The sequence below is a fragment of the Corylus avellana genome, chromosome ca5 (genome assembly GCF_901000735.1).
Source record: "Corylus avellana chromosome ca5, CavTom2PMs-1.0".
NCBI classification, from domain to species: domain Eukaryota; kingdom Viridiplantae; phylum Streptophyta; class Magnoliopsida; order Fagales; family Betulaceae; genus Corylus; species Corylus avellana.
Genome location: NC_081545.1, coordinates 4,117,562 through 4,134,670, shown reverse-complemented (window position 1 = coordinate 4,134,670; position 17,109 = coordinate 4,117,562). Strand labels below are relative to the sequence as shown.

Below are 17,109 nucleotides of genomic sequence, written 5' to 3'. Positions count from 1 at the left end.
TCGAAAATCAAAATCAGGCCTCGCATAACCTCAGACATGTCAGCAATAATTTATGTACACAAATTTTAAACACAAAACATTTATAAAATACTTAAAATTATTTTTATTTTTATATCATATTATAACAATTAATTTTTTTTAATTTTTTTTTTAAATAATAAAACTATATATATATATATATATATATATATATATATATATATCAATTATTTCAGTGTCAGATGGTACGGGAGATGCAGATGGTCTTAAATGCCTGTGGACCATGACAGCCGTCGAAGAAGACGGAAGCAGTGTACACTTCAACGAAGAATGGTATAGGATTCAACCATCTCCCCTTCTTAACTTCCTGTTGGTCAGCTTAATTTCAAGTCTTCTTTTTTTTTAAAAAGAAAAAAGTGCCAGGCCCCACCGTGGCCATCGCTGAGCCGCTAGATCTGTCTGGTGGCCACAACACTGCTAAACGTTTTTTTTTTCTTTTTATTTTTTTTTAATTTGTTATACATCTAATCAGTACCCATTTGAAAAGTATGTCAATGGTGGGATCACATTTGAAAATCCATTTGGTTAAATAGTATAGTATTTTCAAAGAGTCATGATTAGCAGCACGCGTCGTGCGTGGCACGCCCACGCACGACAGTGCAAAAAAAATTTTTTTGCACGCGGCGTGCGTCCATCTTTACCCATTTTGAAAATAGTTTTTAGTATTTAAAAAGAAAAGAAAAAATTTAATATTTTTACCAATCAGGCTTAAAAGAAATTTAGTTGTCATGTAATGACCACAAAATAGCAGCAAATCATATGATCATTATTGCTGCAATTTCTTGACCTTTGGATTTTTGGGGGTCCAAAGGATCCTAAACAACTACACTTGCCACAGAGATCCTAGCCCAACCTTAGAAACAGGATTCTTTTCAGTTTAAATGAACCGAAAAATATTTATTTTGTTATAGTGGAGGGATATTTTTATCTTTTCGCTTTTTAAGAGGATAAAAATACTCATCCACTATAACTAACTGTATATTCTCTAGTTAAAATGAACTGAAGATGATCTTAATTCTAAGTGTTATGCTTTGAAATTGGGATAGACATTTTTTTGGCGGAAGAAACAACAGCAACAACCAAATAACATGAACAATAACAAGAATCTATCTTCTTTCCAAACAAACATGTTGTAGAACAAGTAAACCCTGCAATTGAGGAAAATTTAGAAGAGAAATTGACTCAGCAATGACCTCGTTCAAACGGACTTCCGTACTGTTCGAACGGCCTAGAACAAGTAATCCCCTGCAATTCAGGAAAATAGAAGCGTAGCTCATTCGAACAGGAAGATTCTCAGCTCCAACGGTAGTGGCGGACAAGAACTTACCGCTTTTTTACGAGTTTTAAGTCAGTTTAGGATATTTTTAAGAGTATTTTGGTCATAATTTAGTACTAGGGTTTCATTTTTGCTTGCAGCCTATAAATAAGCATGCTATGTACTTTGTTTTCATTGTTGTCAATCATTGTTTACTCAATAAAATATCAGTTTTCCTTTTTTGATAATTTTTCTACCTTATTAGTTGATTCCAATTCCCCCTGGGAGATTCCAAACTCTTGTGAGTTATTGTGTATAGTTCCTTGTTACCCTAAACCTTCCACTGCTTCAACAAGACTTCATATTGACAATGCAACTGAATCAAGACACTGTTCATAGTGCCATTTTAGGCATTTACAAAATCAATACCATATATTTATTCTTATACAAGGGAAAGTGATATATACATGCTCTAATGAAGTTTGGTTGCAATGTAGTAAGTGAATCGACTACAAAAACTTGTTCTTCTTCTACATCAGAACATTCAACTTGAACTAATAATAATGTGTGTAGCTTTTGAAATCCTCTCAGAACATAAAGACATATCGATTAGCTATTCTGACCTTGAGGATTGTCACTCGGAGTAAATATCTTCTTAATCGCTTCTTCCTTCTCATCAATGAAGTCAAAAAAGCTGTAAATGACGTGAGAGCAGCGGGCCTCCGATGAAATTGAAGATGGATGAGAAGACTTCCTCTGCTGTCGTTTGTAATGCACAAAATCGCGAACCGTTCGTAGAAAAAAAAACAGAAGGGAGCCAAGGGTGACGATTCCACATAATAAATATAGACCCCAAAAGCTGATCAAGTGGAGTCGGTTAGGCTCATCTTTCTGTTTGTTCTCTCCAGGACAACCCATCTTACAAAACCACCTCTCGTGGATCTTCTGAAGCTTTCCACTCTCAGAAAGTTTCAAGATTGCCGTTGAGATGTCAACTGCAAGTGGGGAACCTCTCTTGAAAGCCTAGATTATAGCAGTGAACAAATAAAGATCATTAGAACAATGATATGTTTCAGATTGTACATCTGAGAAGGAAATGAAGAAAGAAAAAAACATAAGGCATAAAAAAAACAGCATGTTCATCCACAGTTTGCTGCTGAGTTGCCAGCAGTCTTGAATGTGTCATGCACAGATGTCCATATGTATGAATGAATGCAATTTCTTGTAGACAAATTCTACTCACAAATCCCCATCCACTCTTGGTAAATGGTTGCCCAATAATCCCAAATTCAGTTCGCTTTGACAGAAATAACTCCACATATGTAAGCTCATCTATGATAGCTGCCACCCCTCCATTAGTCGGCCCTTGTCGAAGTGCTCTCTCGTACGCTTCTGGGGAGCCTAGAGACTTGAGTCTTGACCTAGGTATGTAAAGACCGTCTGCCAGATAGCTATAAGCAAATGAACCTTCTTGGTATCCAATAGGCCAGTTACTTCTAATCAAGCTATCGATTCCTGTGATGGGTGATGAAAGCTGCTGAACTGTGAGGATTGAAGTCAAGCTTGCTGTATAGCTTGCTGTGATCACCATTAACAGGAAAAGCCATACAACCATCACCATCCGTCCAAGTGGGCTTACTGTACTTTCCTCTGTTATTTAATAACAAAGTAAAAAACTAATCAAATTCAAATATTATGTTTGTCTCAATTTTGCCAAAGTTTCAGTTCCATAATCAAAGTGAAAATAGAACAAACATAGTAAGAGCTCGTTTCTTTTATTTCTTGAAATATTTATTAGAAACGGATAACATACAAAATTTTACTGAATTATTCAAGAGCATGTAACAATGAGGACAAACTACTAGTGAGTTCAGATCTTTGCTTGGAATATAACAGCTTCCAATTGCAACTGCACAAGTCGATATGCTTCACTGTTTCGTATGCCAGAAGGTTTTTCTATATTCATCTAATTGAGGTAAAATTCCAGCTAAAGGCTTTAGTAACATGATGCATCAAGCACAAAGGTTCCCTTAAGCCCACCACCATTTTTAATGGTAGATATGTGGCTTTAAGAAAGAATGAAAAATACAGAAAGTAATAAGTAAAAGCTAGCAGTTTCCTTACGATTTGTCTTAAACAATGTCGAGAAACTGAACCTGCAACATAAAAGAATTAAATGAGTAGAGGCTAATATTTTAGGTATTAAGGTGTATAATGGGTTCGTGTAATGCAATATCAAATTCATTACTAAAAACAAGTATAAAAACAGAAATGCTGTAATAATACCACCACTTCAAAGGACAAATTTGCGGGAAAACTAGTAATGTACTACATTTAAACATCAAAAAAGCTTACAGAAACATTGTAACAAGCTGCCTCTTAGGGGGACCGCGGAAATCATTGTTGACTCGATGCTCAAGAATCCAAATAACTACTGCAATCATTACAAAAGAAGCTCCAGTAGCACACCACATCTCTACTGTAAATGGTTGAAGAAACACCCAAGCACTTGATTTTGAATCCTGGACTGGAGCCACTATGACAAGACCGGTAGTAGCATAAGGCTGTGAAAAATCCACAATCTTTGTCCTGTTTGTCACAATTGCAATGTCCCCTACAGCAGCATCGAACACCTGACACCAAAAGTAAAGTAATAAACTAGACGTGCCTAACAAACTTCCAATAAAGCAAGGTTGAGTGAGAACCACCAGTATATGGATTTCGCCTGTAAATAGCTAAAAGAAAAACGAGTATCATAAGCATGTAACTGGTCATACTTTCCTACTCTATTTCACAAGGTATTAGTGAAATGGTTAATGTCATCATTTTGAATTCATTACTTAAATTTGGCAATTAGGATCTTCAAGGCAAGCCTCTGTAAGGATGATGCATCAGCATGTTTACCTTGTATTCATAGGTCATACTTACCCAACAAAAAAGACGATTAAATTTTATATTTCTTTTGTTCTTAGCACTTGAAAAACAAAATGATTTACTTACATCGTCTTTAACCATCTGTACAAGCCCGTCGTAACTGGGATTAGAGCTGCCATTCCCAAAAGGTTCAAATCTGTAAGGAATATCATATGGGACTAACTTCCTTGCTTCAAGGAAGACATCAATACAGTACCCATGCATTTTATGGCTGTTGTGCAGTTCAGTGGCAAATTCAACAAAACTTGCTCTATTTGGCACCCCAATCCTCAGTGGTCTCGCATCATCTGCAATCACCCAACCTCGTGGCGTTTCTTTCTTTCCGCCGGGCCAAGTAATGCTGTTAAGCTTCTGATCTAGGCGGGAATAGCTATCTTCTTCCCTTTTAAGATTTTCTGGGGGTAAAACTGAAAAGCCTGAAGTGTTAGACCAATAACCAACTGGATGAACAGCCATCTGGTCAATATTGATGACATCATAACCACCATTCACAATGTTCCGATCTTGATTAAATTGGATTTTACCACTTAAACCAGTGAAGTTTGTATGCGATAATTTCTCAAGCAGAAGAAGTCCACCATCAAAGACTTTGAGCTTCCCCAGTTGAAATTCAGCTGATTTCATTCGGAGTAACTTATCATTGAAAGAGAATGTGATATTTCTGTGTTCTTTTACAAACTCATCAATTGAACGTGCTACTGCCCATACTGTATCATAAGCATTGAGTCCATAGGTATTCAACTCAGAACTTACTAAACCCTTTTCTAGCATTTGTCTCCATCGTGATACAAAAGCCCTCTTCCGACTGGATTCTGGAGTATGTTGACGAAGCGCAACTACCCCTTGGAGGATATGGAGTGAAGTTTGATTCATCAGAGAGAATGAATCTATGGTAGTAGAAAGCCAATCCGTTGCAAGCCACACAAAGTTGCTGGTCATCATTTGTAATTTCTGAGCTATGGTGAATATTCTCAGTTTGGGATCAGGATCAACATGAACAACATAAACACGAGGACCAAGTAATTTAGATTTATTGAGCATATCAGTGATGTTGTTTAGATCAAACTGGTTAGGCAAAGGAAATTTATAAGCAATCTTCAATTTTTTCTTATCAAGTTCATCATCTAAAGCAGCTATCCCATTCCTCCCGTAATCATCATCCAAATAGATGGCAATGACCTCTGTCCATCCATAAAAGTCAATTAAATCAGCCATAGCAGCCATTTGATAGGACTCACTTTGCGCAGTCCGAAAAAAGAATGGGAATTGGAGAGCAGAAAGAGTTGGATCAGTGGCAGCATATGAGATAAGTGGCACTTTGAGACCATTAGCAATCTCAGAAATCATACGAGCTATAGCAGAGGACTGTGGACCAATTATGGCCACTACCCCTTCCTCAAGTACCTGAAAAGCTGCCCAAGAAAAAGTTGAAATCAAGATGAACTAGGTATCAAGAACTCTATTTCAGAGTTTAGAACTTAAGGGCTGTAATCAGAATAGACAGGAAAGACACACAAGAGCTCATGAAGGGCTTACATTGAGGGGAATTCCATTATCAGATAAATGTGGAATGAAAATGTAAATCTTTGCATATCAAAACTGGAGATTGGTTAAAAAAAGAAGAAGCAAAAAACAAAAAAGCAAAAACTTATAATAGAAGAGAATACTGAAACTCAAACCTTAGCAGTTTAAGAAAAAAAAAAGTGTAAATTTTGGTGGAAGATCAATTCACAACTTAAAATTATGACGAAATGAAAATAAAAAATCCCTGTGAACCATTTAGTAAATTTTGCTTTGCACACTCAAAAAGGAATTCTAAACAATTTAGTATGTAACCTTTGCATCATCATAATCATTTATTAAAATCCCAGTGAACCATAAAGGGATTGCTATTCCATTCAAGAGCTCTACACTGCTTATATCACAGAAGGAACTATATTATATTTCAAAGAGAATATAAAATGGACAATTCCATGGTACCTCCAACGGACCCCATGAAGACACTACAATTTGAGTCCTTGACGATCAACTTCAGCTTTGTCCCGTTGAGAATTCTTGGATCCCTATTGACATCAGAGACTGCTGCGTCCATCGCCACCCTGGCGGCTCTACCAATAACCGAATTGAAAGTAAAAACGGCACCAATGTTCACAACCGCAGGAGTTTGGCAGCACACAGAAGCAGTACGGAATACCCATATCAAAATTATAAGTGGCAGAACCACAAAGTGTTTCATACTTGAAACAAAACTAAGCCACCGCACCAATTCTTCACATTAAAGACTCAAACTGTTCTCAAACTAAGCTTGCACAGGCTTCAAAAATCCGGATACCCAGATGGGTTTAACTGTTTAAGTACAAATATGGTGGCCTAGAAATGAAAGGGTATCCCCAGAAACTAACGAGCACGTCCCTGACCCCCTACTTCATGGTCAGAGAACAACCCAGTTCTTGTCTGATAAGCTCAAGTGGAAAAACCCAAAAGGAGTAGAAGGAAAAGACTGGAAAAGACTGGGAAAACAAACTCTGGAGCATGTGTTTGGTAAGGAAAATGAAGGGAAGAGCAAGTAGGGATAGTAACGTTGAATTTGATTTTCTGTGGAGACATGTCCCACAAAGAAAAAATGTGAATCACATTCTGGGGGAGAGATAGAATTATTTATGATGGAATCAAAGGGTATTCAAAAGGAATTGCTAGTTTGCCTTTCATTGCACGAATGCAAAGTTGAAGAGAAAGAAAGACATCTGTGCCACCAATCCACTGAGTTCTTAGATGGTGTCCCGTTGACGGACGACTTTTCAGCACTGGACGTCTTCTGATGAGGTTGCCCATATACCACATTATTCTAAATTATAATCAAAGAGCACCAATGGCGACAGGCAAGACGAGCGACCACCGTACAATACATGGAGCCTAATAGCCTATCTTCCCTCCTGTTCTTCTTATGCCAAAACCCGCCGTCTTTACACACGTTTATCTTAATAAAAGTGAGAATTTAAAATACGGTTTCCCATCCTTATGATCATTTGGAAATAACTCATTTTGACTTCCAATTTAACAATTTTCCCCTTTTCTTTTTCTTTTTATTTATTTTTTAATTCTGTTTCCCTATAAAGAGTTTGTCCCTAAATTTAAAAAATATATTAAAAAATCGTAAAAAAAATTCTATAGCATACTCTTTAAATGAACTTTAAACATTAAGATTGTTACAGTGAAACCTAATATTTTGAGTTTTACTATTGTAATCTTTATGATTATTAAAATAAATAAAAAATAATTTTCTCTCTTCTCTCTCCCCTCTCCTCTTATGTCTCACAATTCTCTTCATATATATATAATATAATTAAAATTACAAATATTTAATGATATATGAAATAATTAAGGGAAGTTATTGGGGTTTATTTTCACATAGGGAAACAAAACGTAGTTTGGATTCTTTAAATGTAAGGAAAATGACTGCTGAGAATGCTCTTAGAAATTCTTGTAAGCCAAAAAAAAAAAAAAAAAAAAAAACACAAAAAATGAAACAATTGTTGAAAGCAAGGCTAAGTTGTCCCAAGAATACACCCAAGCAATGCTAAAAGTCACATATTTATTTTACTAATTGAATTGTCAATGCCAATAAACTATTGAATTAGCCTTATTAAAAAATAAAAAATAGAAACTAATCATCACTTTCACGGTGATACAATAATAAAATAAAAATGTAATTTTTAGCGTTATTAAATATGTCCCGCCTGAAATTTAACCACCCAGAAGGTGCTCGAAGAAGACAATATCACATGGTACACCTCTTAATGGCACACAAACAGAAAAAAGTTGTCTTTTTTCATACTCATACATGATAAAAAGTCTAAACCACCAATGCCAATGGAGTCATAATGTAAAGCATGGTATATATGAACGCGACACAGTTAAAAAAGCATATCCAGGTCCAACGAGCATCAATTCCTTTTGTCCAATAGGGGAGCATCTTTGCGGATAAGAATGAATAAGGCAGATAGCTACTTTTGTACTGTGTGAGAAATGTGCTTCAAAACCACAGGTCCTTTTTCTCTATTTGGTTACTTTTGACTGGGCTTATGGGAGGTACTGGCCGGGCCTAGTCCTCCTCTATTGGGCTTAAATGCAAGGGTAACTTCGAGGTTTCCTTCTCTTACAAGGGATATTTACGTCATTTAATCGACTGCTCACAGTGGATAACCTTGTCTATTTGGACGGCCTCTTCTTCCTCTTCATGAAATCCACCGAAGTGCTTTCACATTCTAAAAGCTGATGCTCACAAGCTCTTAACAATGGCTTCCTCCCTCACCTCCTCTTTTCAAACAAGGTCAGAACCCTAACTCTTAACACTAATGCGTCTCTTTCTATATCATATACTTGTACTTTAATGGGTTTTTTTTTTTTTTTTTTTTAAATAAAATTTGTGGGATATATATATGTGTGTGGGTGCAGTTAAAATATATAAAAGTATATGTGGGTACGCTTAAATTCCACTATAGGCTTCTGGGTAGCTTGAATTTTATTGTAAAATTATAATCTTTTTTTTTTTTTAATCATGAAATGGGTTTCAGCTACCTCAAGATTGCATCGATTTTTTTTTTCTTCTTATAATGTACTTGAATTATTTGAGTTTGAATATTAGGTGTCTCAGATGGGTCTTCTTGATTCAAATTTGAGTGCTTGATATGATAGATTTTTTTTTTTTTTTCTCTCATTATATCTGGGAATTGTATAGTTGAATCGCTATGGTTCTCTTTGGAAGCATATTCCTTGCGATTTGTGTGCAAGTGTTAAGGAGAACTATCCCTTTCAAAAGTACTAATAGTGGCTCTAAACTTCAGGTAGTATGATTTCTTACATGGGTTTTTTTCCTGGTTCAACCACAGTACCCTCATGTGCATTAGTCATTGCAAGCAAATTTTATGAATTTTATGCTAAAACTTGAATTATTTAACTTTTGGATTTGATATCTTGTTTCATGCAGTATCCCCAACTCTAGTGGCTACTTTTTGCTCTTTCTCAAGCTGTATTACTTCTTGATTTTTTTTTTTTTTCCTAAAATGTGACGCTATTGGACCAAAAGTCAGTGGATTAATAATAAGAGGATGTGTAACAATTTTCCTGTCTACATGATTTTAGAAGACGTATAGTTAATATGATTCAGGGGTATGATTGCTAGTTGTTTCCCTTTCATTGTTGTGATCCTTGCGGAAAGAATGTAGGAAAAGGAGAAGGTAACTGTGAATCTTATGTTTCTGTTGTTCTGTTTCCAAAACATATTGAGAAACTCAATTCAACTACTCCAAATAGCAGTCTTTAGACTTAACGGAGTGAAGATATTGGTTTTCCTTGTTGTCAATTCAAGATTTCAATTGACATTCATTTCCTTCCTACGTTTTATCAGCAACCAAACAGAGAGTTATGCATTCGTGTATGAGCACAATGGTGTGTTTGGGAATCTTTAGTAATCCTGGACAAAAAGAAGAAGATGATTTTTGTAGTAGTGGCATTATTTGACTTGATGGTAAACTTGTTACTTGAGCACTGAATAGTCTGATATTTTGAGACAACTTTCCTTTCATGTTTCAGCAATTTGAGGTCTCTATTTTTGGGCGAGAGAAATAGAATTTGTATTTCCAGTGTTCATGCAGATCGTGTTGGTTTCTTGAGGAAAACTGTGGTGTGTAAGGAATCACGGATAGGAAAACAGCCAATTGAAGTGCCATCCAATGTGACAATCACTTTGGACGGCCAAGGCTTAAAAGTAAAGGGTCCTCTTGGGGAACTTTCACAAAGCTATCCACGAGAAGTGAAGGTTGAGAGGGATGAGTCTGGCATTCTAAGGGTCAGCAAGGCGATGGAAACTAGAAGGGCCAACCAAATGCATGGGCTTTTTAGGTAAATTCTTCTATCCTTTGGCACTAACACTTTTTTTTTTTTTTTTAATTAATTTATTTTTTAGTAACTTAAGATGATTTCATTTGATCCCTTCCTTGAATACTTATTCACTTTTATATTTTAATATTTTCTTGGCTTTTTTCTTAATGTGTCTGTATTTGTTGGGAGAGAAGGAAAGATAATTTGCCTGAACAAAAATTAATAAAAGTGTTCCAAAAGTATTTTGGTTATAATTGTACCATTAGCAATTATTTTTTACTTTCTACTTGATTGTTTGGTGCTATCTTCTTGCCAGGGGTAAAAGTATTTGATCATGATGATTACTTTATTGTGTTCCTTCTTTGCCATCAAATCATATGGATTTTGAAATTCGTCCAATGACCCCAAAATAACACCTAGAGGGGACAAATAGGTGGTTTCTTAACAATCTCAATAATCACAATCAATTTAAAATTAACAACCATAAACAATATCACCAAAATTAACCAAAGCATAAAATAAAGCAAACACAAGAATTTTGGTGACAAAGTGGAAATCTTTTGAAGAATTTTTCAAAAGTAAAACACTTCAGGGGCAGCCAACCCCGTGAAACTTATCCACTATAGAAGATTCAAATTACAATCAATTATACTTACAAGACCTTTGGAGTAAACCTGAATTGTACCCAACAAACAACTCGTTTGTTTCCTATCATAGTAGCTCTAGAACTTTGACTAATCTTCTATCAAGCTTTCTCAGCAATCCAGAACTTTGGTGGCCAAAGGTTTGGTTTGTGTGGTTTAGCGAACTCTAGGAAAGGTTAGAGAATGAAGGCATAGGGACACAACAGCTCTCTCCAAGAAACAAAAAATCATAGCCTCAGAGTTTTCTGAAAATTGTACGTTATGATGCTTATATAGACCTTGAGAAAACTTGGATTTAAGGTGTAAGTTGATTTAGAAAAGCTCTGTCTGAGGCTACGACATTTGAACGGGTTAATGACGTGTTTGGACGCATGCTAGGGTTTCACAGTTTTATCGTTGGTGTTTAAACATCGTTGCAATTGGGTGTCTCGGATCTAGCTCGAAAGCCTTCACTTTTGAATCTCCTTTGAACAGACTTGCGATTGGACTTCTTTGGCTCCTTGTGAAACACCTACGTTCGGTGTGCTTGCGAACAGAGCTTTCGGTGGTAGCTTGTAAACCACTTTGATTCAGCCGCTTCGGAACTTTGTGCGATCCCCCTTCCAATCGAGCCTCTCATGAGCTTGAATTTTAAAAGCTTGAAGACCTTTGTTCGAGCGTCTTGCAATCGAAGTTGTTAGATCTCAATTCTTGAAGTACTTGAAGGACGCTTTTGAATGGCTATTGAACGGACTTGCAATCGGAGCATTTTGTCATTATATTTTAACACTGTTTTGAACCTCAAATTTAAAACCAACTCAACCACTAAGCCTAGAGTTGCATTCCAACTGGTTTTGACATGGAATCTGCCAACAACATAAAACCTAACGGATAGACATCTAGAATACCATTTAATTTGAGAATTTGAAGATCATCATTCAATGCTTAAAAACTCTTGGGAATGATCAAAAGTTTAAAGTTATGTTTGAAGAAGGGATGCTGTAACATATGACTGAGAACCATTATTTGATGCTCTCTTTGGTTGGGTGCAGATCATCTCTATGAGTTGTTTTTAGTACTTAACTTTCTTAGTCTCATTGAGCACTTCTACTTCTACTGTTAATCATTGTGGAAATTTCACCATATATATTTTGACCCGAGATTAAATATTTAAAGCGTTTGATTTTAAAACATTCGCACATAAACACGCACACATGCACTCAGCTACACTCGAGTGCTTGTGTAGTTCTCCACTTTGGAAACAGGCTTATTGTACCAATTATGATTTGGCTTGTTGACCATAAAGCTACTGTAATCACTTATCTTATTAACATCTACTCATCTATCGGCACAATGTTTGCATGTGGAAATGGAATTTGCTGGATTTATGAGGTAAAAGTTAATGTTATAAAAAATTACCAGTTAAACCATTCTTGGAAAAAGTAAATATGTTATGATATTTGGAATAGTTATGAAAATGTTTTGTGTTGAATGACTGTTCTAATCTTTGGATTCTTAACAAAACATTTGCTTAGGACACTTACCGACAATATGGTGGTGGGAGTATCTAAAGGTTTTGAGAAGAAACTTCAATTGATCGGTGTTGGGTATCGTGCAACAGTAGAAGGAAAAGACTTGGTACTAAACCTGGGGTTCTCTCATCCAGTTAGAATGGCAATCCCTGATGGCATAAAAGTGAAGGTGGATGACAACACCAGAATTACTGTTAGTGGATACGACAAATGCGCCATCGGTCAGTTTGCTGCTTCTGTTAGGCGATGGAGACCCCCGGAACCGTATAAAGGTAAGGGTGTGAAATATGCTGATGAAATTGTTAGACGAAAGGAAGGGAAAGCAGGAAAGAAGAAGTGAGAGTAATAGAGGTTTTTGGCTTACTTGTTTGTTTCTTTCTTGTTATCTCATTGTTCTTTTCAAATGTGCATTTGGCAATTGTGGATGTAGTTACAGTAAAGCAATTCATTCCAATTAACAAGTTTTTGCTACATTAACAAGGAAAATGCTTGTGTAAATTTCCTATTTGTGTAAATTTTCTCCTCCTTTCCTATTTTGTGTAAAATTTGGTCATCATTATTATGGAAGCCCATTAAAGAAAGAGCATCTATACTCTCTAGGTTTTAATCGTTGGATGCCATGACCTTTTCATCTTTTCCAAACTTCAAATGCTGTGGGCTTTTACCATAAATGGAAGTAAAGCTAAACGCCCTGCACTTAAAACCAAAAATTCCATCCTGGTCATAGTGGGTGTCTAATCTTCTTCGGCCCTCAGCAAATTGAACGGACCATGAAAAATTGAAAACTCGAGACAAGGTTGATGGAACCGCGTGGATAAGATTCTGAGGTTCCATGTTTTGCACGCTTTCAATCACAGAGATTGACGTGTCCAACACTTAGACGTAGCCTTGAAACTTGCTTTACAGGTTGTCAAGTTAAAGCCAAGTATCTCAACTAGAGAATTCTGACTAAGTTTTCGAACATGTAAAAACCTGAAGCTATATTTCAAATTGATAAGGCTTAAGCGCAATCTCTTTTAAAAGGTTACACGTTTTAGTTTAGTTCCTAGTCATGTCATACCCAATCCCTTGAATAAATGCCATATAAGGCCCAATATCACCATAACAGTTCACGTCACATCTAATTTTAGAGAGAACTATATCTCAAATTGATAAGGCTTAAGCGCAATAGCGGTCACCAGGGTCCAGCCTATCTCTCTTTAATTGTAAAAAGCCCAAGCAACATTGGCACCGAAAGCCACTTCAATTCAAAACACCTCAGCCAAAACGGTGCACCAAAGTTTTAGCATCTCTTTTACTAAAGTTGTCCCTAAGTTCCTTCATTACCAAAAAAGGATAAAAAGAAAGAAAGCACCACAGAAACAAAGGCAATAGTGAGAACAGAAGCAACGTAAAAGCTATATCGGTTATTGACAACTAAGGCCATAGGTACTTAGAAAACCACGAACATAACACTCAATGACAATGAGGCATTGCACCCAAGGAAGGCAGGGATCTCAATCCAGCACCCAATAGGGTGGGGTTACCAATTCCTACTCTGAAGTAGTAGTAAAAGTAGTGGTAGTACATAAAAGCTAAGAAACAAACGAGAACCTCCAAACTTTTTCCCAGCTCTGTACACATTCCCAGCTCCCATTTCTCTGCAAGGATTATACCAAACAATCAATGTCAATCTCTTTTCAACCAGTATTTCACTTCTATAACTTAAATCTGAACTAGAAGTCTAGAAGATGGTAGTAATTAAACATGAAAAACCAGGCGCTAGTTTCAATTCAATGACTCAGAGCACTCATTCAACTTGTGTTCACTTTCTCTAGAAATAGCTTTAGCTGGGAAAGGTGTAGTATACCTAAGAGCTGGCTTCCTGGTCTGCCTCGTCATGGACCTCAGAAGTCGATGTCGTAGATTCCTCTGGCAGTTCATTGCATCCATGGTTATTCTGAGTCTGACAATCCCAAAAATAAGAAGGAAAACGGAAAAAGAGAGAGAATCAATGTAAGCAACAGAGAGAAGAAACTAGTTGGGAATTTATAATTTCTAAAATTCAGTTAATGAAAAGGAAAAAATCTGAATGAGAAAGCAAAATTACGAGCTTAATCTTATATGCTTGGACGACTTTTTCATATTCCACCTTCCTCGTCACGGCTTTCTCAGCATAGGGAGCTTTCTCCTATGAAGAAATTACAAATACAACAATACAATTAAATCTAAGCAGTTTCTCAGCCACTGATTTCAAAAGGAAAAAATAGATTTAATGGTTTCCTAAATAACTTAGACAAACCACATTTTATGCTTTCCGTTGCAATTTAAAAAGTGAGATATATACAGTAATGTCAAAAAATATGATCTCAGAGATCTAATGCCATTCGCGCTTTTTTTCTAATTGCTTTGAAATTATATAGGACTTTCGGCAAAGAGATTGGAGATCTTACAGCATCAGTCATTGATTTCCATTTCTCACCTCCGGCTTTTCCAACCTGCACATTAGCATATCTCAGAATTAAAATTTTTCCATAACGAAACAGTAAGTTCCTGTTTGGTTGCTAGGAAACTGAAGGAAAAGAAGAGAAATTAAAATTTTGAGTCTTAGTTATTCAAATTTCTACTAAAAGAACTAACAGCTCAACTCAAACTGATTGACTTCAAGGCTTCCAGTTTATTCTTTGTAATTATAGATGTCTTCCTTCTATTTTCCTCCGTTTTCTCAGGATCCAAACAGAAGGAGAGAATATATTGTAATTAAAAAAAAAAAAAAAAAAAAAAGAGTTATAGGAAGGTAAGCGAATGAAGTTTTGGTCTCACAGCTGAACAAGACTTCTGATCCGGATTGTTCTCCTTGAAGGACTTTCTGAAATCCTCCCTGTCATTCATTCAAAGCCAGAACACACATCTCAGAAACTTTTTCAAAAAACGAAGAGAACAAAAAAGCAATGAAAACAGTGAAATAGCAGAAACGTCGCTGTATGAAGCACAATAAATGAGAAGTTTTAGAAAACGAACTCACATGAAGATAAAGAACGCACTGGAGGGACGCTTCGGAGCATCGGGGTCCTTCTTACTCCTCGCCTTGTCCTTCTTCGTCTTCGTCTCAGCCTTGCCTTTCTTCAGTATCCTTAAGAAGTACACGAGGCACAGAAAGCAAATGTGAGATCGAAAACTAAGAAAGCAAAATAGAAGCACAATGATAATAAGAAAGCAGAGAGAGCAATCGCAATTCGCAAAGAAAATGACAAGAAAAGACAAGGTTGAATCATAACAAAAATAATTGATGGAAAAGGCAGATTTAAACACGAACACAAAAAGCTTAAACAAAACGATTTGACGAAGCAGAGAAGAGTCAGAGTTTTATGAGTATTCTAACAACGAAGCGGACGAACATAATGCGAGAATTTAAAATCTAAAGAGAAAACACTGAGACAAAAAGCTTAATCGGAGCGTAGAGATACAAAGCAGAAGCACATTCACAGCAGCGAAGCATAATCGGAGCAAAAACGCATTCTCTCGAAGCATAAAAACACAGACACACACACACACACACACAGCACAACACGAATTTCAAAAGGAAAACGGAGCAATTCACGAAGTTACAAAGGCGAAAAGAAATTCACAAAGCCAAAAATCATAGAAACACAGCAAACACACAGTTACAAAGATATCCAGAAACGAAAACACAGAGAGCTAAACCATAACGTAGAGTTACGCAGCAGAGAAAGAAGTTAAGAGCTAACTCGGCGTTAGGCTTCTTGTGAGCAATCGCAGCAGTTTTAGGAGCTCTCATGGTGTGCTTTTTTGGGAAACTGAAACAGACTTTCACGGTGTGTGAGTGAAAACAAGGAGAAAGGTATTTATAGCGAGTGGTGTTGAAATGAAATGGAAATGTACATGAAATGAATGTCAAATTCAGATTCGAATTTGGTATTTTAGCGGGAAGGGATAAACAACGATACTCGCACGGCTGTAGAAATAAGAAAACCTCCGTGATATGGGTTGACACGTGTCGCGGGAGGGAATATCGTCTCTTAGTTTGGACGCGTTTGTGAATCTCTGCAAGTATGCGTATGTTTTGGTCTGTGTAGAGGCAGTTTTGGGCACTCGCTACCGTGTGAAACCGTTTAGAGGCTCGGTGCGTGCAAAGGGCGTGACCGGGGGGTGGCTCCTCTGCGGTGACTTCTTCTACAATTCCGCCAATTTACCCATAAAATTTGTTTACGCGTCAGTAGTTCATTTTAAACGGTGTCATTATATTTATCTACCGGCTATCCCAAAGTGTAGTTTTTCGTACGTCCAGCACATATGCCAAATCATTCTTACTTATTCTGTCTTAACGTAAATGAAGTTTATAAAGGGTATGCGTTTTTAATAAACAAAACAAATAAACAATTTATTACAAAAAAATATAACAATTTTAATTAAAAAAAGAAGAAGATATATACAACGCACATTATACCAAGAAAAATTGACCTAATGCAATTTCCTCTTAATTAAATGTTTCGAGGATTTTTTTTGGCTAAAGTATAGCTTAATTTGATCCCTTCAATTTGGGTTAGGATCGATTTTTTCTGATTTTTTAATTTTTTTTTTTTTTAAACAAAAGATTCAATTCAATTTAGGGTCTACATGAGAGAGTCTTCTTACTTTATATGAAAGCCACTGGTACTATGCAATGTTGTAAAAGTTTTTTTTTTTTTAGTACAACAGAAGAAATTATAAACAGTAACAACAAGAAGAAAAAAGAAAAAAAAGAACATAACCAAATATAAGCAACTCAACCGTTTCACCTAATCTAGAAAAACAACTAGCAACTCACTACGCCGAAGAGAAATCAAGTAGATGAAAGTTGAGTGAG

General features: G+C 36.3%; 3 protein-coding genes across 5 annotated transcripts; 1 reads left to right on the top strand and 2 right to left on the bottom strand.

The window, feature by feature from the left end:
- Positions 1–1,671: 1,671 nt before the first annotated feature.
- Positions 1,672–7,127, bottom strand: LOC132180854 (glutamate receptor 3.7). 2 transcript variants are annotated; one of them, XM_059593831.1, is made up of 6 exons: positions 6,209–7,127; positions 4,295–5,640; positions 3,650–3,927; positions 3,419–3,450; positions 2,538–2,944; positions 1,672–2,317 (listed from the first exon to the last, which is right to left on the bottom strand). In XM_059593831.1, exons 1-6 carry the CDS (start codon positions 6,462–6,464, stop codon positions 1,904–1,906), a joined length of 2,733 nt encoding a protein of 910 aa, XP_059449814.1. In that variant the 5' UTR covers positions 6,465–7,127; the 3' UTR covers positions 1,672–1,903. The 2 variants fall into 2 exon arrangements, with proteins under 2 accessions (XP_059449814.1, XP_059449815.1); XM_059593832.1 differs by having other exon boundaries at positions 4,295–5,632; positions 6,209–6,295.
- Positions 7,128–8,417: 1,290 nt separating this feature from the next.
- LOC132183129 (large ribosomal subunit protein uL6c) lies at positions 8,418–12,736 on the top strand. The gene is made up of 3 exons (XM_059596525.1): positions 8,418–8,558; positions 9,821–10,129; positions 12,267–12,736. Exons 1-3 carry the CDS (start codon positions 8,524–8,526, stop codon positions 12,601–12,603), a joined length of 681 nt encoding a protein of 226 aa, XP_059452508.1. The 5' UTR covers positions 8,418–8,523; the 3' UTR covers positions 12,604–12,736.
- A 925-nt stretch (positions 12,737–13,661) lies between these two features.
- LOC132183080 (high mobility group B protein 3-like) lies at positions 13,662–16,065 on the bottom strand. Of its 2 annotated transcripts, none has more exons than XM_059596475.1 (7): positions 15,992–16,065; positions 15,268–15,375; positions 15,066–15,123; positions 14,696–14,740; positions 14,353–14,433; positions 14,113–14,208; positions 13,662–13,903 (listed from the first exon to the last, which is right to left on the bottom strand). In XM_059596475.1, the coding sequence occupies exons 1-6, from the start codon at positions 16,039–16,041 to the stop codon at positions 14,113–14,115; spliced, it is 438 nt and encodes a 145-aa protein (XP_059452458.1). In that variant the 5' UTR covers positions 16,042–16,065; the 3' UTR covers positions 13,662–13,903. The 2 variants fall into 2 exon arrangements, with proteins under 2 accessions (XP_059452458.1, XP_059452459.1); XM_059596476.1 differs by having other exon boundaries at positions 14,113–14,202.
- Positions 16,066–17,109: the final 1,044 nt, after the last annotated feature.